The sequence below is a fragment of the Nannobrachium achirus genome (genome assembly GCF_963921795.1).
Source record: "Nannobrachium achirus genome assembly, chromosome: 18".
Taxonomy (NCBI): Eukaryota; Metazoa; Chordata; class Actinopteri; order Myctophiformes; family Myctophidae; genus Nannobrachium; species Nannobrachium achirus.
In genome coordinates this window covers 14,198,599-14,226,470 of record NC_137825.1, presented here as the reverse complement: position 1 = coordinate 14,226,470, position 27,872 = coordinate 14,198,599, and the positions used below count along the sequence as shown (strand labels likewise).

The 27,872-nt window shown below is 43.2% G+C and overlaps 1 protein-coding gene across 1 annotated transcript in view; it reads right to left on the bottom strand.

Annotated features, from left to right (window-relative positions):
• LOC308302894 (uncharacterized protein) overlaps positions 1–24,573 on the bottom strand; it is a gene marked incomplete at both ends in the record, with an annotated part of 40,782 nt that extends 16,209 nt beyond the window's left edge. Inside the window, 5 exons of the mRNA XM_080747212.1 lie at positions 1,330–1,438; positions 6,780–6,809; positions 9,044–9,159; positions 9,684–9,725; positions 24,453–24,573. Of these exons, the coding sequence (XP_080603338.1) occupies positions 1,330–1,438; positions 6,780–6,809; positions 9,044–9,159; positions 9,684–9,725; positions 24,453–24,573 (418 nt within the window). The remainder of the gene's footprint in view (positions 1–1,329; positions 1,439–6,779; positions 6,810–9,043; positions 9,160–9,683; positions 9,726–24,452) is intronic.
• Between the last annotated feature and the right edge of the window lie 3,299 nt (positions 24,574–27,872).

Here is a 27,872-nt window from a genome sequence, read left to right as displayed (position 1 = left end):
ATAAGGTTAGGGGGCGTGGTCAGGTGTGGGACAACAACAACACTAGGATTCATATTCATGACAACACCAACACGGGGGCGGGGCTTATAGGCAGAGGGGCGGGGCTATAGGCAGTGGCGTCAGTTCAGCAAAAGCTAAGGTATGGCAACATGACTGGCTCGCGTGCAAGACACCAGTCATGTTGCCATATCTTAGCAACAGGCATGAATGAATTTATTTTAAGTACATTTTATAATTTTTCTCCCTGTATAGCCAAGGTATGGCAGCTGCCATACCTTTGCCATACCCAATTGACGCCTCTGGCTATAGGTGGGGTGGGCGGGGCAGAAGCGAAAACATGGACTTGGACAGGGTAACTGGAAGAGTCTGTTTTCTGTCGTCTTGGTTCCATAAAGTCACAAAAAAATATGTTGAAACATCTGAAACGTCTGGTATACAGCGAAGAAGAAGGCGAGGGGGGGAGCTGGCGGGCGGGCCGGAACACGTGAACCGGAACCGCAACAGGATCGGAACCGGACCGGAGCCGCCGCCGTAGAGGATGGGCGGAAAGGGGGCGGGGTGCTGGATGTATTAATACCCCTGAAAAGAGAGAGAGAAGGGAAAGAAAGAAAGAAAGAAAGAAAGAAAGAAAGAAAGAAAGAAAGAAAGAAAGAAAATTAAAGGAATTAAGAAAATAAATAATTGGAAATCATTTCTTGTTTGTCTTATTAATGGACAACACAAAGAACAACTTAAGACCCTTTTAAAAACTTTTCAAAATAGCTGATCTATAAGCCCAAAACACGTTGTATGCTTTTTAAAGTTTAAAAAACCTGAACTACATTCCATTCTAATTGCATTGCTTTAAGATGGCCTTCTTGTTAACTCGAGGTTTGACTCAATCCAGTAACATCACTCTAGCTCATACATGGGCAACTGGTGGCCCGGGGGCCACATCACTTAATGCGGCCCGCTGGTTAATACTGGAACACTGATATATTATAGATTTCAGCTGTTACAATTCCAACCATGCAAACATGACTCACTTGAATTACTCCAGTCTATATTAGTAGCTCAATATTATATCCAATGTATTTGTATTTAAGCTCATAATAAGAACATATAAATGCATTTTAAAAGTGTTACTTTTCATGGTTCCAATTTAAAAATAGCAAAAATAGCAGATCTACAAGCTCAAAACATGTTGCTACGACATGTTTTGAGCTTTTTTTGCTTCAGCTATTTTTGACTGTATATGCATTGTGGCCCTCTGGAGTTAATATAGTTAATATAGTTAATATAGTGGCTCTCTCAGCATTGAAGTTGCCCACCCCTGCTCTAGCTGTATACCTTTCATCAACTCTCCTTCCCACATAACAGGACATGACGCCACCATAACAGCTGGAAGAATCCTTACCTCTCCTCCTTCACCTCCCTGCTCCATCCCTCCATATTCCCCCTGAGGACACAGAGAGAAAGGCTGACGTGAGAACCAGGTGGAGTTCATTTAGGCCAGATCAGAGGACGGGATAGGGTGTAAAACTAAATTATTGTAGTCATAACCTCCTCGGGCATCAATCTGCTCTACTGTACTAAAGTGTTATGCTTCATTGATTAGCATTAAGCAGGAGGACTGCAGAAGTTCATGCCACACTCTCAACAAATAAGGTTCTGCTGACAGCTGTGATACAGCTCGTTTCGTGTAGTATATGGCCCCTAAAAAGGTAAAATGGTGTAAGGGCACGCTCACAGCACACACTTTTATTCTACTTATGAGGGCAGATTCTGCCAATGGGAATAGTGCGGGGCGTTAAGGGGAGAACATTTTCATTTTGTGCTAATCAGTCTAAAAGCGCCAAACTTTGCACAGATGTAGCCCAGGGCTTGCTCTAATGATTTAGCTAGGGCGACCGAGTCGGTGACCTTCGGGGTCGCCACAGCGGCCAAATCAAGTTGGCCTCCCATCAACTTTCTATCCACGAGTTTCCAACGCCCCATAGTGCATTGCGCAGACGTCTGCACCGAGCTTCCGCCGCCGATTTACAAGCTCACAACGGGTTGCATATGCGATGCGACTTGAGCTTGTATGTCTGCTGTTAAACCCGGAAGTTTGGTCCTGATAGTCTCCAGTAAACTCCCGGGGAAACTTGTGGATACAGGAGGAAAATACCCAGACGAAAATCTGCTTTAAGTAGGATGTGAGGGGTCTAACTAGGGGTTTGTCATGATTCTGAATCCATTGCAAGCATTTGTTTTGCACAAAAAAACTTCCCTTGGGCTACAGATTTAGTGATGAGTCATCACTTTTGAGTTTGCTGGGGCCATTTCTAGCCAGAGGAATGTTTTTTTTTGTTTTTTTTGTGCAAAACAAATGCTTGCAATGGATTCAGAATCATGACAAACACCTAGTTAGACCCCTCACATCCTACTTAAAGCAGATTTTCTTCTGACCCCGAAGGTTGTCGGCTCGGGTGCCCTAGCTAAATCATTAGAGCATGCCCTGGGTTACACCTGCGCAAAATTTGGCGCTTTTAGACTGATTTGCACGAAATTAGTTTTTTCTCCCCCACACTAGAATGGAATCCGCCCTCATAGGTGGAATAAAAGTGTTGTGTGACTCTGCTCTAATGGTGCATTTCCAGTATGTTGTGCCTTTATCCAAAGCGCTCTATAATGTGCATTGCATTTGGCCATTCATACACAGACGGCAGAGCAAACCATGCAAGGCACCGACCTGCTCATTGGGAGCAGCTAGGGGCTCAGTGTCTTGCTCAGGGACTCTTCCAACACTAACACAGGGGGAGCCCGGGTTCGAACTGTGGACCTACCCATTCCCAAGCTTCTGAGCCACTGCCACCCCCGAAAAAGGTTCCGTATATTGTCGTTGTCGGGTGGAAACCGGTTTGTATTTATCATAAAAAATAAAATAAAATAAAATAATGAAAAGCGCCGATCTACAAGCACACAATGCCTCGCATCGTGAAGGGTTGTGTGCTTGTAGATCTGCCATTTTCACTAGTTTTGTGCGACAGTCTTGTATGATGAAGCAGGGCTTTACTTTACGAAAAAACGTACACATTTGAAACTTGGAAATACGAGGTTTCTGCCTGACAGTGACGCTATATGGAGCCTTCTGGTCATATAAACCATTGGAATGAGTCCCTATAGAACCTTTCTAGGGACTGCACATGAACCAAGTTAAACAGCTTTTATTATTATTATTATTTTTAATATCACAACTTTCTTTGCTGAGAGTGTACAGATTTCTAGCATCCATTATTAGATTAGTGTTGTGTGAAGCGGGGTGCAATCAACTCGTACGCTATTTCATGCTCATGACAATGCTCTGCATCCTAAATTGGAGATCCCACGGTCATCCCTACAGTACAGTATGTTCTGGGTTAAGGTTGGTGTTAAGATTAGGGTGAGGGATGTTGACATGCTCCCGTTCCGTGTGTGTGTGTGTGTGTGTGTGTGTGTGTGTGTGTGTGTGTGTGTGTAGGGCTGTCACAATTATTACATAATCGTCTAATCGTGATTATTTTTCATAATCGTGATTATTTTTCATAATCGTCATAATCGTTTCCATGTTGAAAAATGTTCATATATTTTTAAGAAAGTTAAAAATAGTGGAAATAGCAGTTCTACAAGCTCACAACGCATCGCATGGCGACGCGTTGTGAGCTTGTAGATCGGCTATTTCCACTATCAATGTTCATTTTTAAGCATAAAGTTGTCAAATATGTCAGTAATTTCGTTGTATATTTAAGGTTATGTGTCATATCTGCCATGTGCAAATTCAAAGCCTACAAGCCAAACAGAAATGTAATTGTCAACGACAAAAACACAATTAAATCGTTAATCGCAATTATTTGAGAGAAAATTAATCGTCATGTAAAATGTCATAATCGTGACAGCCCTATGTGTGAGTGTGTGTGTGTGTGTGTGTGTGCGTGCGTGCGTGCGTGCGCATGGGCGTGTGCGCAGCTATATCTTCACTTATATTTGCCCTGCATAAAAGGAAAAAGCCAGGGTACAGAGGCTACCCTCCATGACAGCTACAGTATAAGCTATTTTGGTGCATGCTATATGAATATGATATTCAGCATCTCATCCATTATACTAGGGATGCAGGGGAGGGTTTATAGATACGTACCACCTGACAGAGAGGGTTATTAAGGTTAGACATGTTTAGTTCCTAAATTGTAGTTCCTTTTAGTTCCTAAAAAGACCACACCAATGAGTGAGCATCTGAGAGTGAAGTGTCAGCGATATGAAAAGAACATTCTTTTTAAGTTATCCTCTATAAGCTGCTATTTTACTTTTGGTGAAGGCTTTTATCCTATAAGTAGGGTTGCCACCCGTTCCGTATAATACGGAATCGTTCCGTATTGGACAATTAAAAGATGCGTTCCGTATTGAACCAATACGGAACGCGGTTTGTTCCGTATTTAACCAAATGCCCCATAAAGGTCTGTCACACAAACCTCAACACAGAATTTAACAATAATGAATGAAATAAAACACAGGAAAAGACAGCAAAAGGAGGGAGAGGCACGAAGGACCGCCTGTGAGGTGGCTCCCCGGGCGGCTCGCAGTCGCTGAGGCTGTGGTGCGCTCTACGCTCTGCCTATAGTGGGGTTCCATGTACATGTAATTTTTGGTTTTCATTTTAAATTTGTGTTAAAGTTTATTTTTCACTTCCAATTTGTAGATTATGATCTATAGAACAATTTTGGTTCGAGTGTCAAGACAGTAGATTGTAGACAGTAGACACTTTATAAAATAGGCTATGCTCAGGTTTAGGCTAGTGAAGCCTATTCAGCCTAAAGTAAAAATGTTCAATGTTCATAAAATAGGCTATGCTCAGGTTTAGGCTAGTGAAGCCTATTCAGCCTAAAGTAAAAATGTTCAATGTTCATTGCTAATAAAGCACTTTAAACTAGGCTATGCTCAGGTTCAGGCTAGTGAAGCCTATTCAGCCTAAAGTAAAAAATGTTTAATCTTCGTTGCTAATAAAGCACTTTAAACTTTAAGTATATGACTTAATGGTTTCTTGACTACCTACTCTTTACTGACCACCAAGTGACCCAATACAAGAGCCAGGTTCAAATCATTCATACATTGCTTTATTTCATACAAAATTAACTTATTCATATTTTAGAAACAATTGGCCACTTCAAACTGCAAAACAATATAGGTTATACCATGTTGTGTGTTATAGTTATAACTATTCTATGCATTTCACGTTTGGGACTGCATTTTTTCGCCGGCCGGCAGCTGTGCCACGTGCACGGAACGCACGCACCGCGTGCCCGGAAGAGGTGTTCCTTATTTCAATTTCTGAAAGGTGGCAACCCTACCTATAAGCCTTTTAAAATACTGTTGAGATATACGGCTGTCCTCAACCAGATTAATCAATTCTTAGTTATTTATTTACATCTCTTGTAAACTTAATTCTGTCAGTCTATAACTTTCAATAGCCAGTAGCCATTGTGAAATCAATATTAGTTCTCAAGCTCACCAACCTGAATAGGCTGATCTCTGCATGATTGATTGCACTGTATGGCGCAAACACAATTTGGCAGATGTAAGATATGATTCATCTATAGATTCCGGAAGCCAGACCTTTGTGGTCCATAGGCTCTACCGTCTGAGCTACCCAGACACATGGCTGGATGTGCTGGAACTCTAGAAAATTAAGAATGTATTTAATTGCAGGACAGACAGCCCTACCGCGAGTGAACACAAGAAGATACGATATGAGTTGTGTTTTGAATATCTCTATTGTCCATAAATATGACACTCACTTAGTTTGGTGTATGTCATTCCCCACAGGTTAGCTTGTTAGCATGCAAGGTAAGCCCTCTTTCACCTCCACACCCCTCCCAAATGATCACCTACAGTCTGGCCCCCCACCAGAGGAGAGTAATAGGGGGTGGCAAAGAATATGTTAGCCTACAAGTCGTAACTTTTTAAGCGCCATTTCTAAACTAGCGATAATAGCGGATCTACTTTACACCCATCGAGAGCTTGTAGATCCACTATATACCGGTATATATATTTTTTCTTCAAATGTTCACCTATACATTCCCAGAAATAGGGATGCCACGTTCAAAGTGGTTATAAATGAACGGTTGCATACAATAAAAGGCTTTTGTAAATTATAATATGTGTCACATGTAGATGGACGATGACATCATATTAATATGAGCTGGGGACAACATGCATGACATAACTGAATGTGACCACTAGGGGGTGACAACTGCCATCCCCTGATGACCCAAATGTTACACCTCTGCCCCAAAACAAAGTTCTAGATCAAGGGTCTTCAACAGGGGGTCCGGGACCCCTCGGGGGTCCTCAGAGTTACTACAGGGGGTCCCCAAAATCTTTGTGTGACTTTTTTCTCCTTTTTTATATTAACCACTTAAACTTGTCCATATTCAGAGAACTTTAGCCAAAAAATAGCAGATCTACAAGCTCATAGCGCCTCGCGCTGTGAGGCGTTGTGAGCTTGTAGATCGGCTATTTTCTGCAAAGAGGTTTGTGTAGAGGGGAAAAAGAGCAGACTAAGTACCGAGTGAAAGGTCAAGTTTATTAAGTATTGACGGTTCAAGTGGTTATATATCTGAAAACACAAATTGACATGAATCCAAAATACACTGACGATTGTGCTGTCAAACGATGAAACTATGGAATCTATGAACAGGTTGTGGGGGTCCCTGCTTCATCTCTCTCTCAACTAAGGGGTCCTCGGCCTGAAAACGTTGAAGACCCCTGTTCTATATAATAGGCACCTCATATACGGGCTCATATACAGGCTCCTCCTATCAGGGCAACACAGAAGAGACAAACAAACAACAGACAAATGAACACAACAGCAAAACAACAGCAACACAATGAGACAAGACAAGACAAGACAAGACAACACAACATCATGACATCACAGAACATCAAATAAGCAGAAGCTAAAACATATCACATCAAAATGATTAAAGGCATACTATGTAACTCTTCCCTGTGTTTACATAACAAAACAATAGCCTACATGTTTTTTTCCCCCACTCTATACCAGCAGTCATCAGCCAGTGTGGTGGTGGTGTTATCTGCAGAAACACACTGTCCTCTTGCTATATTTTGGTGTTTTCACTGCTTGTTTTGGAAGATGGGGATGTTTTTGGGCAATCAGACACCAGTGCCACCAATCATGTTTAACCCAGAATGGGCACAAAAATACTGTTAAATGAATTCTCCTGCTATGCCACAACAATGTGGAATGCCCTACCAACAGCAGGGCTACTTTAAAACCGCCCTGAAAGAACATTTACAGGTGACCTGATTACTGTAAATATTTTTCTTTAATTTCTATTCCTGATTTCTGACTGTTATATGATGAGATTTATGTCTATGAAATGAGTACAAAGGACCCCAATGTACAGTAAACATGCCATAGTTCTTTCTTGTGTTTAAATTCTTTTTAGTAGACTGAACTGTACTGTCCTGTGCTTTTCCTATGCGAGGTATTCAATAAATCAATCAATCAGACCAAAACAAACATGGAAAACACCAAATTACATACAGTGAGAGAGAAGTGTGTTTCTGCAGGTAATCACAATACTCTACTCCATTGCATGATGACTGCTGCTATAAACATGCATATATTGTTTTATTACATTTTCTTTGTTTGTCGTTTGATGTGTTAAACACAGGGCAAAGTTATATACCATGCCTTTAAAGGGGAAGTTTTTTGTATAACTAACACAGTTAAAGCTTTATATTCGGTAATTATTGCTATAGTATTTGTTCAGTATTAACAGGAGTCTCTCCAGCTCGTTAGTAAATAGAAAATAACATTTTTTTGTGTTTGTTACTGAGCAAACATTATAGCTATGATTGCTGAAAGAAATAACACCTACATCCTCTATAAAACAGGATTCAAATTATTAGAAGGCCTTTTTTGAATGTCAATGCCATTATTTCAAAATCCCATAGGGGAATATCAATCTCCTTCCAAGACATAATAAGTTTGAACCCAGTTAAAATGAAATAAATCAGAAATAAGCAAAATTTCACAAAAGCATGTTCACACTGGTGATGCAAGACTGTTCATTTATCCATAACAGATAAATGGATCGACAAAATCAATGTCAAAATAAGTAAAAGAAGGAGCACGGGATGGACACTCCGAGGACCTTTGTTTTTCTATTCGTTTGTTTTATTTGCTTGTTTATTTTATTTTTTATTAATTTCTTTGTATGTTTTGTGTAGGAATGTTTGTATTTTACGGCTGCAGCACAGGCAGGAGAAGGTCCAAGCCAGAATGTCCTAGTTATGGGACAATAAAGCTCACCTTGACCTTGATAAAGGCATTGATATCATGATGACATCCATTGCATGGCCGTTTCCATTTTCATCATTTTACCCATTATAGCTTTCAATGATGGAGGTGGATTAAAGCAGTGGTTCTCAACCTGTGGGTCGGGACCCCCCAGTGGGATCCCCAAATTATTTTGGGGGGTCCCTAGATGATTAACTCAATGTGCAACATTGTTTTCTCACTCAACAGTAAACAAAACAACATAAAGTTTAAGTGTATAGAGGGTATCTGAACATTCATAAAGTGACAATTTAAGGACTTTTTATTACCTCTAAAATGCCAAATTAATCATTGGCCAAATTGTCAAATATTAGAGGCAGAAATTGTGAAAATAGCAGATCTACATGCTCACAATGCCTCGCAACGCGAGGCGTTGTGAGCATGTAGATCTGCTATTTTCACAATAGAACTGTGTTATACAACATGTAATGCCTCAACTCTTAGTGCTCGTCGGAGTGGGGAGTGTCCCCAGTTCAAATATGATTATTTTGGGGGTTGTGGCCTGAAAAGGTTGAGAACCACTGGATTAAAGCACATGTGACATGATACTACCCATATAGTGGTATTTATAATCGTACTAGACAGTATAATCAATAGTACACTAATACTACACAATAGTACATTATACTATTCTATCATCTCATCAGGGATGCTCCTCCCTCCATACTGCCATGTTGGACTGACCTGGCTTGAGGCTCCTACGTTCTCCAGGCCCTCCACACCTGCCTGTGTCATGTCGTTGGCACCGGCCACCGCTGCGTCCCCAACGATGTTGGCCTCTTCAGTACCCCTGTTGGCCACTGGAAAACACACAGGAACGGGTTATTTTTTTCCGTTTAGCAGCAGATAACCGATTTCACCGCTTCACATTTTATTTTCCTTTTCAGGTGAAAACTGTTATTTTATGATGCTAAAATGTTAGGGACTAGTGGAGAGATGAGATCCAGCAGAACTAAAAGACAAGTCATTTTATGTTTGGTTGCGCTCGGGTGTTGCGCTCTGAAAATAGCGGATCTACAAGTTCGCAACATGTCGCACTGCGACATGTTGTGAGCTTGCAGATCGGCTATTTTCAGCATGCAACCAAGTTGTAAAATGAGCCATCAAGGCCCGCCAAAATACACTTTGGTCAACGAAGTCAACTGGTCAACGAAGTCAACTGTAGATTTAGTCAACTAAAATCATATGATATTTAGTTGACTAAAACTAGATTAAAAACTAAATAATTTCAGATGACTAAAATATGACAAAAACGAAATGCAATTTTATTCCAAAAGACTGACTAAAACTAAATCAAAATGTTGTCTAAGAAACAACAGCATACCTGTGTTAATTCCTGACATTGCTCCTTCCTTTGTCTTGTTACCTGAGGAAGAGAAAAGACCACACAATGACTTTATTATCCCACACTTTCCATTTTAATATTTTATATTAGCATTTAGGTGCTGTAGTAGGGCAGTTGTTTGTTGGAAGAACATATTACAATTAAGGCTGGGACTTTAATTGCGATTAATTAATTACAGAAAATTAATGCGATTAAAAAAATTTACGCATTTTAATCGCACTTTTGCACCACAGGACCTTCAGTTTCGGGCATACCGATTATAGCGATGCACCAACCAAGAAGAGATAACAAACGCAAAGGGAGAAGTAGCCGATCAGAGCGCTTTGCTTGGCCCAGTGGATGCGAAATTTAGATTTAAAAAACTCCCTCATTGATTCCCTTGTACAACAAAATGTGTTTTACTTTAAAGAAAATGCTTCTCAGGTCAAATATCGATGTGCGATTACAATGCGATTAATTGCGATTAATTAATCACAGAGCCTGTAATTAATTAGATTACAATTTTTAATCGCATCCCATCCCCCCCCCCCCCCCCCCCATTTCTCCCCCCTAAAAAATAAATAAATACAATAAGGAAACATAACATTTAACGCCCAAAAATCAACAAGGATGGTACAATTAACTTTGGGTTAACACTCAGGGCTTGGCACGAGACAACACTCAACTGTCCCCATACCCTTCATGGGTCTTTGTTCCCCGCTCACATAGACATAGACTGTACGGGACTTTATTGATACCTGTGGTGAAATTCCTCAGTTTGACAATTATGAGCAGCGGGCACTGGGCACTGTGGGCAGCCACAGAGCTGCATTTCTGTAGGCTACAGTACAGGACCAGTATCCACTGTCAAGAATCTATAAGGTTACCAACTCTCCATCATTTAACTGGGGACAACTTAAATCCCTTCAAGGACCACTGGTGATCCCCGGACCACTGGTTGAAAACCACTGCCATTGATCAATGAGAGACTGAGAAATGCATTTACCGTTTAATCACTGAAATAACAGCGATTGATGTTGTAACATTTCACGGTATATTGCCAATGTACTGTAATTTGACCAGCGTTCTATCTGGATGAAATTATATCATGTTGTTTTGTGCAGTTACTGTATAAATCTTGTAAAAGCGTTTGAATTGGATTCACCACACCTCTCTGCAAGGCCACCCTGCCTACTGTACGGCTGAGCTGGTTCCATTTATGATCCCAGACTGATTAAATGCTTACATAATCTGATGGATTTAGAGAGAGAGAGAGAGAGAGAGAGAGAGAGAGAGAGAGAGAGAGAGAGAGAGAGAGAGAGAGAGAGAGAGAGAGAGAGAGAAAATAGAGAACATACAGTAGCAGATCTAGGCTACAAGCACTCACTGTAACAGTTGGCCGATGGCTAAGGCTCCAAAAATTGACAAAGTCAAGTCAATAGTCTCATGTAAGATTTTATACAGTGTAGGCCTATAAGCGAAAAGAATATTACATAAGACTGGCCAACAAATTCAAGTAAAACAAATAAGGAAATAAGCCATTAACAATTGACAGCTAAACTAAGAGAAATGGAGGGAGAGAGAGACTTGCTATGGCCCTTTCATAGTAGTCTGTGGTGATAAGCCATCACCGCAGTGTAGTTTTCTAGCTATCACCTAAGCATTGTTACACATGTTTAGGTGATAGCTAGAAAACTACACTGAGGTGAAATGATAGCTCTTCACATTGGACTATGATAGAGGCTATAGTCCCTCCTGAAGTCAAACTCAGCATTCTCCCACTTCCAGCCCCCTTTATATAGCAGGTGAGACCCACACACATTGATTAGTGGCCTAATTGACATCCATCAACTAACTCAAACAAGGCTATATAACCATGGCCCATGAGTTAGGTGGTCGTCCATGGTGGATCGCTATTTCCCCGCAATCTCCAAATGCTATATACTGAGTTTGGAACTACACCTCCCGGGTTCAGCATTTCCGTTATGTTTAAAAATCGGTGCATGGTATCAAACATCAAACATCAGCTGTGGTGATGCATACTTTCTATGACGTTGCTCTCGTCTGATATGTTGTGCTCATACATAGGAGGACCCCTTTCACAAAGCCAGATGTACCGTAGGAGCGGTTGGCACAAACATATCTTTACATTTTGTTTTAGAATGTCCATTTCTGACCATGGGAGCAAGCTATATTATGTTTAGATCTTCAAGACGAAGAGGCAGTGGGGAGGGCTAGGTGCCGATCGATCATTTTCAGAGCTTCAGTTGCTCCATACCATAGACTGTAAAAAAAAATATGGACGGTGCGAAGCCATTGATTTCTACGCGGCGAAAATGACGCTTTGTTGTCCCTTGTATGGGTGTCGCCATCATTGTTTGAATGGTAACCCAGGAATCATAAGGAAAGCTATTGGCTGCCAACGGTCACATGCAACCGCAAGGATACATGGGAGAATGTGGTGGAGCCTCCCGAAATACAGCACACGAAGAAGAACACAGCCGGCTGGTATCAGTTTAGTTGGCCACGCCCCCCGCAACTTTATCATCAATTTTAACATAAATGGGACCATATTTGCACAAAACGCATATCATGGTAATTGAAAGGCAGTTTTTCACTAGCGACAGGAACCATAAAGTATTCATGACGATGTTTATTAAGGTTAGAAAATCAAAGAGGAAAATGAATGGGGTCCAGTGGAGAACAAATCTTTTTGGTATCTCGTGGGGGGAAAACAGCGTAACTAACGGCCAATCATGGGATCTTTCTCTTCTGGGAAAGCTTCATGAATAATCCAGCAAACAACACCCCTGCTCCAGAGTCCAGACTAGAATGAAAAAAATGTGGGAGGCAACCGTCTGGCTCGCCAGAGCAGACTATTCCAGTGATTTTCAACCAGTGGTCCTTGAGGGGTTTCCAGGTGGTCTCTAGCTAAATGATGAGAGTTAGTAATCAAATGGACCCTTATAGACTTTTAACCTTTGAGACATCTGCATTACTGAATTTAAAAGAAGTCTTCACAATTAGAGAAAGTAGAATAATTGTTATTGTGATCAATGTTTGACTATCATCTCTCCTATGGTACCAACATCATCAATACAGCATGGAATTGTGGACAATGTCTTATCCAACGATAACAGAATATTCTAAGTTTTGGGTCTGAGAGGCTAAAATCTCATGGTGGTCTGTGGTGGCTCAAAATGCCCAATAAATAATGGGCCTTGATATGAAAGGGGTTGAGTCACTGGACTATTCATCATATGAGATTTAAGTAGGCTACCGTATAAAAGGGCCCCAGTGTTTGTGTTCTTTTCAAATGAGTCACGTTTCTTCATACACACTGGCAGTGTATGAAGTGTCAGCGTCCTTCCGTACCGTTTCGGTTCGCAGCAGAAAACTACAGTACGTCGTCACTGTCGGGCCGAAACCTCGCATCTCCCGTGTTTCAAAATTGCATGTTTTTTTCACCAAGTAGATCCCTGCTTCATCGTGCAAGACTGTCGCACAAGACTAGTGAAAATAGCCGATCTACAAGCATCGTTTTTAAAACGATAAATACGAAACAACCGGTTTTGGACATTCAGTACAAGGTTTCCACCCGACAACAAGGATATTCTGCCTTCATTACATTCAACCATTCCCCCCCCCCCCCTCTCTCCCTCACTCTTTCTGCTTCATCTCTCCCTGTCGCTTCCTACTTTCATCCCAACCTCCTCCGCCCCCCCACCCCTCCCCTTCTCTCTCTCCACCCACCCCACCCCTCGCTCGCTCAGCACGCTCCCTGTGCCACAGGAGACACGTGCCCGGGCTGACGGGTACTGCAGCCAGGGGCGTCACACAAGGGGTAGGAAAGTGGGACTGAGTTACCAGGGCCCAAGGTGGTGGAGGGGCCCTAGTAACTTTAGCTATTGAAAAATAGCAGATATACAAGCTCACAGCGCGGCACCGAGTGCCGCGCTGTGAGCTTGTAGATCTGCTATTTTTTGAAAAGTCGTGAAAATGTGTGCAAATCTTTGAATATGTATTTTTTAAGCGAACATTTGTAAAAATTTTGCTTCTGGGGGGGGGGGGGGTCCCTGAAACGAAATATTTTGAGATGGGGGTCTGTGGCCAAATACATATCATCTTCGGGGGTCCTTGACATGAAAACGTTTGAGCACCACTGACATAGAAACATACGTTTCTTGCACACATTTTTCACGATTTTTCAAAAATAGCAGATCTACAAGCTCACAGCGCGGCACTCGGTGCCGCGCTGTGAGCTTGTATATCTGCTATTTTTCAATAGTTAACATTCATGGGGGGCCCGCAGTGAATCCTTGTACCCGGGGCCCAGAGTTTGGTGTGACGCCCCTGACTGCAGCAGATACAAACACATGTATTATCTCACACACACACACACACACACACACACACACACACACACACACACACACACACACACACACACACACACACACACACACACACACACACACACACACACACACACACACACACACACACACACACACACACACACACACACACAGCGATGACGAGAGAGCGTCTCGCTGTGCTCCGTGAGATATATCTGTTGTGTTGCGTCAGCCTGTCTGTAGCATTCTTCCAGTCTGTCTGCATCAAACATAATTAAGTTGAATTGCATTCATGATAGAATTAGGCCATGTGAGATTTATCCGCCCCTGATTTCTCACATGCCCCTCTTCTAGCGCCACCATCAGGCCGACTTTTGCAAAACACATTATTGGACACTGCTCCTACAGATTTTGGCCTAAAATCACGCAAAGCGGTACACAGCATGTCTAAAGTCATGTCATCAACATCGATCTGCCACATTTCCCATATTCCCTCCTGATTGGCTACGACTGCCATCTAAAGTTTGTGTATGCGACCTGACGGCCGCTTATCTTCCGATTAGTGTTAGTTATTATCATTGTTGAGAAGAAACAGAGGTAGTGTTCGTGAAAAGTACTACTGTAATGTGTATAGAAATACGGAAAGATATCTAAACAAGAATAGTAGTAGTAGAACGGAGAACAATATCTCACACCACAGGACGGAAGTCCCACAAGGCGGAATTAATTTGCAAGTGTGATTCAAGTTGCGGTTGGTTGTTTTAAGTTGGACTGGTCAAACTGACACAATATGTCTGCCCCGAGGTTGCCCTAACAGGGCATCATCTGGGAATCAGATGTGGAGGGCAGGGATCTCCATATATGGGCATAAAAGGGACAAGGACGAAATTCATTTGCAAGTGTGACTCGTGTCGCGGCAACCACACTGGTTAAACTGACACCATAATGTCATATTGATGGCATAAAAGGGATTCTATTGTATGGGCATTCCCAGATTTGGGCTTTATATTGATGGGCATAAAAGGGATTCTATTAGTGTGGTTGTCCTAACAGCAGGCCTGGAATTTCATCATTTTAGGGGCAAGGCCACTTGGCCTTAGGTGTTGTCCATTGTTTGAGGCCACAAAGGCCAAATGCCAGGGCAGGAAGGCCATCAAATAAAACTAGATTTTAGTCCATTGAAAGAATTTGTTGAATTTAAGGGTTAGGGATGATAACCTAATCTGCAGTGAAATATATAAATGATGGTATTTCTGATCCATGCTCAGCCTCTCAAAGTCACTGGATCAGTTTAAAGATGGGGACTCAGGGAAGATTTAAGCATCTCAACAAAAGACACTGGTGTCTACATGACAAGAAAGAGACACTGGTGTCTACTGTCTACATATTGACAAGAAAGAGACAGAGGAGAAAGTGGTACAGTCAGCTGGGGCATTAAGGCCACTGTGGCCTCGGGTCATGCCATTATTTGGAGGGGCACAAGGCCAAACTGAGGGGCAACGGCGGCCATGGCCTTCATGGCCTCCATGAAATTCCTGCCCTGCCTAACAGGGCATCAGATGAAGAGGTCAGCTCCATATATGGAGCACAATATTAGCCTCTGATATGTAGTGGAGTAGAAGTAAATCGGAAATTGGAATATACCCAATATGTAATTATTATTAAATTTATTCACAGGTTAATACTTTTCATTGGTTGAATAATCATAAAACCCACAGACAGACGGACTGTAAATCCACTTCCATTTTCAACACCTTTTCAAAAGTAGTGAAAATAGCTTTTGTCTGACGCTGTTTTTGAAGCGGTGAAAGCCGCTTCCAAGGAGTGGCTTTGTGTGTCCCGTTCATGTCCATATATGGTCATTTCAGTACAGAATGAACAGGTTTTATCTGTCCCGTACATGTGCGTCCCGTTCATGTCCATATATGTTCATTTCAGTCCAGAATGAACAGGTTTTATCTGTCCCGTACATCCAGAATATGTGTGTAATGTCCGTCCCGGTCTGATGATTGGATGATTAAACATGTCCAATGAGACCATACTTTGAGGATTGGTCAAGCTTCACATGACAATTCGGCCCTCCAGATAAAATCATTCATTCATTCAGAATTGGAAGAATGTATATAGTTCACAGAGTTCATAGCTCTAGAACACATAGAATAAAAGTTCACCGCTTCACTTCGAACCGAGGTTTGATTTCTTTTTTTTAATTATCGTTACAATTTCTCTGACCAACTGCAACGTCATGATACATTGGATTTCGGTGGCATCTTTTAGCAATAAATACTGGTTCCTATTTCAGTGAATTGAATTGCTGCTACGCAAAAATGTCTGACATCTCCTTACAGTAGGCTATATATGATTAGAGGTGGAGGTGTATTACAACCACACGTACAACACAGCTACAGGAAGCTGTTCTTGTACTACGGGACGACATTCAACACCGTTGTTATGGCCTCTGAGTTCGCCACCGAGCCCTGTGCATCGTTACAGAGCTTCACTGTGTCGGGTATGTATATATGACATCTAACTATTCATTTAGCAGTACTTTTGTCTAATAAAAAATCAAACCTCGGTTCGAAGTGAAGCGGTGAACTTTTATTCTATGTGTTCTAGAGTTCTTTCTATATATTCTGAATTCTACATTCTTTATATATTCTGAATGAATGAATGAATGATATTATCTGGAGGGCCGAATTATCATGTGAAGCTTGACCAATCCTCAAAGTATCCAATCATCAGACCGGGAGGGACACTACACACATATTCTGGACGTACGGGACAGATAAAACCTGTTCATTCTGAACTGAAATGGCCATATATGGACATGGGACACACATTTTGCTTTTTGAAAAAGCCTATTAATTCTGGACTGATATTCTGGACGTACGGGACAGATAAAACCTGTTCATTCTGGACTGGAATGACCATATATGGACATGAGGTGACAGACATTTTGTTTTTGATAAAACCTGTTCATTCTGGACTGGGATGACCATATATGGACATGAAACACACATTTTGTTTTTGAAAAAAACTGTTCATTCTGGACTGAAATGACCATATATGGGCGTGGGACACACAAAGCCACTCATTGGAAGCGGCTTTCACCGCTTCAAAAAAGCAATCAATCACTGACGTCATAGTACTGACATCACAGACTGGCCTGGACACGGAACACCATGTATGGGCATGAAGATCCGCCCAACGGGCACTCCAACATGGAACACCATATACCGTATAGGGACATAAAGATCCGCCCAACGGGCACTCCAACATGGAACACCATATACCGTATAGGGACATAAAGATCTGCCCAACGGGCACTCCAACATGGAACACCATATACCGTATAGGGACATAAGGATCTGCTCAACGGGCACTCCAACATGGAACACCATATACCGTATAGGGACATAAAGATCCGCCCAACGGGCACTCCAACATGGAACACCATATACCGTATAGGGACATAAAGATCTGCCCAACGGGCACTCCAACATGGAACACCATATACCGTATAGGGACATAAAGATCTGCTCAACGGGCACTCCAACATGGAACACCATACTGTATAGGGGCATAAGGATCTGCTCAACGGGCACTCCAACATTACTTCTGAGACTCCTACATTAAAACCCTCAGATACTGTGCACAAGCCTGTGCACATCCCCCGGGCACAGGACCAGTTTAAGTTTATTTATGAAACCCACATACACACTTATAGCCACCATCTATCCCCTTTCAAAAGAAAATGTAATTAGTCAGATCTACAATCTCACAACGCTATTGCATTGCGACGCATTGTGAACTTGTAGATAGGCTATCTGAATACCAGATCGCCTGCCCAAATTTACCCTCGTCTCGGGCGTCTTTCGGGCGGAACAGTCTCTGCCTGGTATTCCTAAACGGTTAAACCTAACCTTATTCCCAACCTTAACCTCAGTAAAACGGCCCCAACACCTAACCCTATTCCTAATCTTAAACTCAGTAAAACTATGTCTAACATTAACCTTATTCTCAGTAAAACAAATAGGAGAATACAAGAACCGCCCCAAGAAATACAAGAAAAGAATACAAGAAAATGGCTACTTTAGCGCGACAGACTTGCATGATTTAGTAGGAGCGTTCATTTAAGTAAGGTTGAAACGTGGAGATATCGGCTTTCTGCATGACAGTAACGATAGGCTATACTTCTCATGGATACAGTATCGTCGCTGTTCGGCAGAAACCAGCTAACTCCATTTTTATTTAAATTTCGTTCATAAATCAGTGCTATTGAACACCCTTTACATCTGTGTGTTGGTTAAAAAAAATATTGAACCAATGAAAAGTAGCAAAAGGCGCCTCTGACAAAACCAGCTAACTCCATTGGATCCTCTGGCAAACCAGCTACTGTAACTCCACCCGTTTAGCCCTCTTTTTTGAGCGGTGCTCCTGGAACAGGAGCTCCAACATCTGGCTTTGTCCGGTCAAAAAAACAATATGAGAAAACACGTTCAAAAATGTCCAGGCTTGAGTAAACTGAAGCATGGCTACAAAGTCCGGACAACATCCTGGCACAAACAGCTCAAAGTTTGTTGTCCGGTCGAAAGCCGGGAGGGAAAACGTGTTCAAAAATGTCCGGGGCCAAAGCTTGTTGTACGCCAGGGTCCAACTGGTCAAGCTTCGCAGGAAGCGCTGTGACTGGCTAGCTAAAAAATGGCTCTGGACACAATTGGTTAGACCAGACCAATACTGGGACCTGATTGGTCACCGAACTCTTTCGGGGTGAGGAAATGGATTCACAATTGAGCGGGGCCAGACCAAAATCCACCAAGATGTTTGCACCAGTGGATTTGTCTGGTTCGAGGCTAGTGATTTGAGCGGTGCTTGATGAAATTAACTCATAAATAGTACTGCTCACTTCACAATAGGTGTGATTCTTTTCATAAATCAGTGCTATTGAACACCATTTACGTCTGTGTACAAAACCTCCTAACTCCACTTGAGATTTACAGAGATTGAGCATTACATTCACCCATACATTCACACACCGATGGCAGAGGAAACCATGCAAGGCACCAACCTACTCATCGGGAGCAACTAGGGGTTCAGAGTCTTGTTTAAGGACATTTCGACACCAACTCTGGGGGAGCCCGGGATCGAACTGGGAACCCTCCGTGTTCTAATGACGGTTTCTCTACCCCTGAGCCACTGCTTCCCCATTTGATGAGTGCACACGAGATGCTGTCCTGCTCGTGGACACTGCGGCACTGCGACCAACCGGGGCGAGCCGTTGGTGTTGAGCCAGGAAGGAAACCTTACGTTTCGAGAGACTGACATTGGAGACTATTAGGTTCTATAGTCAGAATACTGTATGGCCCCTGGGAATGGAATGTTTTATTCCTGACCATAAAATATATACTGTACAATACATCCACCTGGGGCAGTGTTCCGTGAAATGGCAAATGCAGAATTAACACAAAAGCATGCGCACGAACGCACGCACACGCACACACACGCGCGCAGGTTCTTGCTGAAGTATGCAATCTATAGTGTACGGTACACTGTTAAAATAATCAGTGTGTTCATTACGGGCGGTTCAGAGAGTATTTTACAGTGTAGTGTTCTGAAGGTCTGTACTGAGGGCTGATCGGACCATTGACCCGACCCACTTCACTGATTACCATCCTCTCCCCCTCTCCCTCTCTCTCTCTCCCCTCATCCTCCTCTCTCTCTTTCTATCCAGCCATCCATCCCTCCATCATCCCCCTCAATCTCTATCCATCCATCATTCTATCTTCCCCATCTATCTTTCTATCCATTTATCTCTCCATCCATCCATCCATCCGTCCGTCTATCATCCCCCTCCATCTCTCTCTCCTCCTCTCCATCTATCCCTTATTCATTCTAGTCCACCTGTCCATCTGTCCGTTTAACCTCCACACACGCACATCAACGCATGCACGCGCGCGCACACACACACACACACACACACGCGCACGCCCGTGCACAAGCACTCACACACTTTTAATGATGTTCTCTCAGTTTATCACGTCTAGCTCTCGCCCCCTCCCCTCTCTCTCTCTCTCCATCTGTTCCCTCCACCGTGCCTGCACAGAGCTGGAAGCGGCACACATTCTATGATATAATACCTTCCTCTCTCTCTCCTCCTCCATCGCCTCCCGCACCGCTCTCTGATGATGCCTCACTACCTCTTTTTTTACCCAGTAAAATGTACCCTCTGTTTACTGAGGGCTGTCATTTCTAGGGATATGGGACTACAGTATATCGTCGTTGTCGGGTGTAAACCTTGTATCTCCAAGTTTCAAATGTGTATGTTCTTTCGCAAAGCAAAGCCCTGCTTCATCGTACAAGGCTGTCACACAAAAATAGTGAAAACAGCAGATCTACAAGCACACAACGCCTCGCGGCGCAAGGCGTTGTGTGCTTGTAGATCGGCTGTTTTCACTAGTTTAAATAATTTTTAAAATGAAAAATGCAAAACGAACGGTTTTGGACATACAAGGTTTTCACCTGACAACGACGATATGAACATTTCATATCACGATTATTGTGACAAAAGAAATCGCGATTTTACAATATTATCGCGATAATCAAAATCCATTATCCTGGGGTGGAACGTTTGCCAGAAAATAGCAGATCTATAAGCTCACAACGTGTCGCAGTTTTGGCAAAGACAATTGATAAAGAGTAAAAAAAAAAAAAGACTATATCAAGTATATATAATATATATACTTATAATATTATTATAAGTACCCTTTCACCAATTATAGAGGGTTTAAATGGTACCGGATTATGCAGCTCGGCAAATGAAAGGTGAATTGATCCCAGTACATGATGGAGAACGATATCACAATAAATTAAATCTCCATGATACGATTATCGTGAGTGTTTTTTATCATGATAAACGATAATATCACTTATCATCCCATCCCATTCCTCCCCTCCCCTCCCCTCCCCTCCTCTCCTCTCCTCTCCTCTCGTTCGTCATCGCAGCATCCTGCACTGGTCGGCAAATCCTGCAGCTGCCGCGTCACGTACGTACACTGCACAACATACATCAGGCACATGTATGTGCGCGACATGCGCGCCGCACACACACACACGTATGCGTGCGTGAACGCCCCCACACACACACACACACTCACAGAGCGGTTGGAGGTTTATGGGAGAGAGCGGATTGCTGCAGTGCTCAGCTGATCTCCATGCCCCCCCCCCCCCTCCCCCTCACACAACCACCCACCACCCATCAAATCCACTATGTCGCCACACGCACATGCCCATCATCATTAGTCTTAGGGCTGTCACAATTATTACATAATCGTCTAATCGTGATTATTTGACATTATCACAATTATTTTGCCATAATCGTCATAATCGTGAATGTTGAAAAATTTCAGAAATAGTGGAAATAGCAGATCTACAAGCTCACAACGCGACGCGTTGTGAGCTTGTAGATCGGCTATTTCCACTATCAATGTTATTTTTAAAGTAGTAAGTCGTCAAATATGTCAGTAATGTATTTGTGTGTTTAGGTTATGCATCATATCTGCCATATGCAACTTCAAAGCCTATAAGCCAAACAGAAATGTAATTATCAACGACAAAAACACAATTAAATCGTTAATCGCTAATTATTTGAATGACAATTAATCGTCATGTAAAATGTCATATCGTGACAGCCCTAATCATCACTAGTCTTCTTTTTTTTATATTCATTGTTGACACACTGGGCTCCTGTATATGGACGGACAGACAGACAGATGGCTGGACGGACGGAAGGACGGACGGATGGACAGACAGACAGACAGACAGATGGCTGGACGGACGGACGGATGGACAGACAGACAGACAGAAGGGCAGACAGACAGATGGACACAACACGAGTGGAATTCGGAGCGTGTAGAAGCATTAAAGGAGTTCACCCCAAAATGTTTTTTTTTTTTTTTTTTTGGTTTTCCTATTGATTACTCACGCCATGGTAGACTTGAGTTCAATAATATGTTTAGTTTTTTGTCGCATTCCTAAGACAATTTGATTGCAATACATTTACCACCATTGATTCCCGGAAGGGGACCCCCCATCCGGAATAATCGGGGGTAAATTTACAATAATCACATATTTGTCTTAGGAATGCGACAAATACAACAAACATTATTGAACTCAAGTCTCCGTCATGGCGTGAGTAATCAATAGAGAGAAAAAAAAATAACATTTTGGGGGGGGGGAACTACTCCTTTAATGCAGACGACGCAAAAAAATAGACCCTGGCTGTGACACCACACTATGGCAGTCAAGTGGACACTCCTCCACACGCACGACGGTGTGCGTGCGTGCGTGCGTGCGTGTACGCCATTACAGCTGTTCTGTTCCGCCACACTGCAGAGTGCAGACACACTGCCGGCTTTTCTGTACAGGACTGACCAACCAAAAACCTTCTCCCTCCCCTCCCCACCCCCTCCTTTCCGGTTGGGTTGGCCTGGCCGGCGGTGACGCAGGCGGGGGGGTAACCTTGAGACGTTGATGCTCACTCAGCCACATCCAGTGCCATCACTGACTCATTCCCTGGACCACCCCCCCAACCCCCTAAGAACCCCCCCCCCCCCCACCCTCCCAAAAAAAAAGAACGCTCTGGCCCAGGGGCGTCATCTGGGGCATCATTCAGCCGCAATTGCCACCCCCTAGTGTTAACATTTTAACCAGGAATTCAGTTATTTCATGCATATAACCGTGTCCCCAATTTTTGCAGATCAATCTGTTTTCGTCGGAATCGATGCCCCGTCCATCTACACATGTGATCATGTATGAAACCCATTGATTTATTATTAACCACATCCCAGTTTTTGGGGAATGTCATTATTATAGGCCAAACATTTTCAAACATTTCTATTTTCGCTCCCCCCCAAACAAATAGCGAAAATAGAGGCTGTAAAAGCTTTCAATGTGTGTCACATCGCTCAGAAATGGGGGCTTAAGTGGTCTTTCTGGCAGAAGGCTCTGAAGAAGAACACTCTGCTAGATGTAGGTCTGTGTCTGGTGAGAGCCGCAGAGGCGTCAACTGGGTACGGTACGGCAAGGTATGGCAGCTGCCATACCCTTGGCTACAGGGGGAAAAATAAAATGTACTTCTTAAAATAAATTCATCATGCCTGTTGCTAAGGTATGGCAACATGACCGGTGTCTCGCCACCAGTCATGTTGCCATACCTTAGCTTTTGCTGAACTGACGCCACTGTGGAGAGCCGCCGTCTCACCACAGGATCCTGCAATGTCCCTCCCTCCCCCCTCCTCCTCCTCCTCCTCCTCCTCCTGGCTCCTTCTCTCACTCCGTCCTCCATTTCACCATTTTCTTCCTATTTTCTCCTCCATCACGCTGGCTATTTGAAAATAGAAAAGATCTACAAGCTCACAACGCGTCACAATCTGCTATTTTCCTCCCTGGCTCACGCACAACCAACCAACCAACCAACCATCATCGGCACCAGCAGCACCACATGCACTGCCGACCCCCCAGAAGCATCTGGGATGGGCTTTTTTTGGGGCCGGACGAACTCGTATATCGTCGTTGTCGAGGCGTTGTGTGCTTGTAGATCTGCTGTTTTCACTACTTTTGTGCGGCGGCCTTGTCTGACGAAGCAGGGCTTTACTTGGCGAAAGAACGTACACATTTGAAACTTGGAGATACGAGGTTTCGCCCCGACAACAACCATATACTCGAGACCCTTCTGCTATAACATACAGCTCTCCAGTTCGTTCCCCCGCCCCCCCCCCACCACCACACACACACACAGACACACCCACCCACCCTCATATAATTCCTCTCTCTCTCTCTCTCTCTCTCTCTGTCTCTCTCGCTTTATAACGGTCTTCCTCTCTCGTTCCTCCTGCACCAGTTCTGCTGCACCAGTTTTTCTGCCCATCCTTCCTCCTCCTCCTCCGTATCCCTCATCCATCCATCCCTCTGTCCGTCCGTCCGTCCGTCCGTCCATCCATCCGTCCATCTGTTCCTCTCACTTATTATCACAGCTGTCCGCCTCTCACTCCCATTCCAGCGCTCCTGGTCCCCGCTGGAACCAGACCAGATGGTACCTACTGTACCTACATACATACATACAGATGGTACCTACTGTACCTACATACAGAGGGTACCTACCTACATACATACCGATGGACCATGGTACCTACCTACATACATACTGCTGGATTATGGTACCTACTTACATATATACAGAAGATAGTACCTATACCTACCTACATACAAGATGGACCATGGTTCCTATACCTACAGTACACAAACAGATGGACTATGGTACCTATACCTACAGTACATACAGACCATGGTACCTACCTACATACATACGGATGGACCATGGCACCTACCCACGTACATTCAGACGGTTACCTACCTACATACATCACTCCTTCCTTGGTCTTGGCGGCGGCCTCTTCTACGCCGGCCTTGGTCTTCTCGGCGGCGGCTACCACCCCCTCCTTGGCCATGGAGAACCCCTTCATCAGTACATCCATCCTGGGCGACGGTTATAGCGGGCTCCCCTGCTCCGAAAACGGGCCTTACTGCTGGGCTCAGTGCGCTGCTGGGCTGGGCTGGCTGTGTTGGGAGAGAAGACTGTGTAGTGTGTGTCCTGTCAGTGTGTGTGTGTATGTGTGAGTGTGTGTGAGTGTATGTGTGTTTGTGGTTATGTGTGAGTGTGAGTGTGTGGGAGAGAGAGAGACGATGTTAGTTATTCTGCGACGAGTTAGTGAGTGGATGAAAGAAGAGAGGTGTGTGAGTGCGTGCACGTCTGTGTGTGGATGGTCGGTCGCGTGACTCCTCCTTCCCTGGGTTCTAGTGCTGCAATGAGAGAGAGGCTGAGAGAGGAAGCAAGCAGCGAGCGTTACGGTTACACCACACAGACTGAGAGGAGAGGAGAGGGGAGAGACGGAGACCATGAGAGAGAGAGAGAAGGGGGGAGGAGAGCAGAGAGGGGAGGAGAGAACAGCAGGCAGTGCTTGTGATGGGAGAGGAGAGGAGAGGGAAACAGAGAACATGCTGGATGCTTAGAGGTGGGAATCGAGTCATTTGAACGGCTCTTTGAAAAGAACGATGGGATCAGGCTCGCAGTTGGGATGCCGTTCCTTCTTTTTTCTTTGTGGGGGGGGGGGGCTATTTTCAAAAGGCCGAAATGTATAGGGTTGAAGTGATTTGTAATTGAGCAGTGAAGTGTGACGTAATTTACACATCCTACCTGGTTTGCGGTTTTCTTCCCCCATTCTGAATTCCCATAGACCTTTTTCATATCGCGTCATATACGAACTGTGTTCCAATTATAAACAAATGATCTCAGCGGTTTGACTCATATGGATATGAAGAATCAACTGATGGTGAAAAAACGCGAATGTTACTGTCGCCGAATTAGTTATATTTTAACTAGAAACAGGCTTTATCACTTATGAGTGACTGCCTATCATAAACCATACAGAGCCACCTCGCCGACAATATCGCAAAGACTGTTTGTTTATTTTTGGACCACAATGCTTATATGAGACGATTTAAGATGACCCAATGTTATTCTCCATAGAGAATTACTTCCATGGAACCGGGGGATGAGCGAGTCACGTCATGACTTCACTGTTCTATTATACTCAAAATCTACAAAATAACTAGTAACTAAAATGAGTCTTTTGAACGGTGCCATGGCATTGGTCAGAACTCTCATTGTCCCTACATCCCATTAGTCAGAATCTGGTGATGTTAACCTGGTGAAAAATACTATGCCTAAACCTAACCCTAACCTCGGTAAAACTATGCCTAAACCTACCCCAAACCCTAACCTCAGTAAAACTATGCCTGGCTAAACCTAACCCTAACTAAATTTGGACTATTAATGAGATGTAGGACTAATGAGATTTCGTACTTACAGTATGGGCAGTCCCCCCTTTTGAACGGTCTCTTTGAAAAGGAACGGATCCCAGAGATCCGGCTCACTTCAAAGAGCCATAAATCCCATCTCTACTGGATGCTGCAGCATTTCCAAGTCACGCTGCAGCTGATAGGCCCCTCCCCCCTCCCATCCCATCTCTCTCTTTAACCTGCCCACTCAAACACTCAGCATAAACCCCAAGACTATCCTTTTGCATTATTTGATTAGAATTATATAGCCTCTCTCTCTCCCAAGCAGCTTTATTTATTCTCAATCATGTGATGATAGATAAGATATAGACTATAAGTGAGCCGACGACAGGACAAAACGGCTTATGTTATCATCGTCATCGTGGCTTTCGAGGAGCAAAAAAATACGACAACCCTTTCATGTGGTTTATCTATGGGATTTAAAAAATATAGTATAGGCTACTGTAACCAAATGATGTTATTTAATCTTCTGACAGCATAATTCATCACACAACCCATCACCATCACCACGGCATGTCCCAAAGACAGCATTTCATAGGGAGGGACCGAATAAACCGGTCGTGTATTTTTCCAGTGCCAAAAATAGCCTTGTCTAGAATAAATTAAGCATTGTGTATGGGCTCTCCATGGCAGCCATTTTCCCTTTGGTGATGAGATGAGAAAATTGCTCCGTCATCCGCTCTCCCCAAGCGAGTCACAAATTAATTAAGACCCCCACCCAACCTCCCCATCTGTCAGATATGGCCATTCAGCAACACAGGGTTTGTTTTGGAAGGGTGTGAGCGATTATGACAACAATATTATATAGAGCATCGCAGCGGAAGTGGTTTACTGGTCCCTCTAAAATATCTCCCATTCATTTTCCCCATAGACTTTTACAAAAATAATTATAACAATTATGTTAAGCCTAGAAGTACCAAGCCATCCTGGATGGCAGTGAATCGTGCGTGACCATACAACCTTTGATCTATATGAAAACATATTGTAATATTTAATTATTTGATGTAGGCTACTACATTTAATAAATACCCTTTCTTTAGAAATATTCAAAATGTTCTTTTCATAGAAACAAAGGTTTCATGTTCATGATTCACTGCCATCCAGGATGGCTTGGTTCTGGGCTTAACATAATTGTTATGAATATTTTAGTAAAAGTCTGATGAAATGAACATAGCCGGGGACCCAGTCACCAAAATGGGAGGGGACCTGTGATTTTCTGCCGTACTTTTTATTTATTTTTTATCTATTAGTTTGGTCATTAAGGTCCACAGAATGAGAGGCCTGCTCTGCTGGAAACAATCGCAAAAAAAAGTTATGGCCATTCATATATTCACTGTCCCATTGACTCCAATATTTAAAAAAAAAAGAAAAAAAGTCTGCTTTAAGTAGCATGTGAGGGGTCAAACTAGGGGTTCTTCATGATTCTGAATCCATTGCAAGCATTTGTTTTCCATGAAAAACATTACTTGGGCTAGATTTCGGCCCACCAAAACTGTGAAGTGATGAGTCATCACTTTTTTTCCCACTTTTCACAGTTTTAGGCTGCCAAAAGTTAACCCAAGGAATGTTTTTCATGCAAAACAAATGCTTGCAATGGATTGTTTTTTATTTTTAAAATATTTCTAGTGGAGTCAATGGGACAGTGAATATACGAATGGCCATAACTTTTTTTTGCGATGTTTCCGGCAAAGCAGGCCTCTCATTCTGTGGACCTTAATGACCAAACGAATAGATAAAACAGAAATAAAAAGTACGGCAGAAAATCACAGGTCCTACCCTATTCCTTGAGCTTTTGGGCTTGTGGGACCCCGGCTAACAGGAGATTTTTTTGTGGGACCAGTAAACCACAACTTTCTTTTTCTCACCTGGACATGCTCAGGAATCTCCTAAGAGACGCTGACAGGTGGAGCAAATT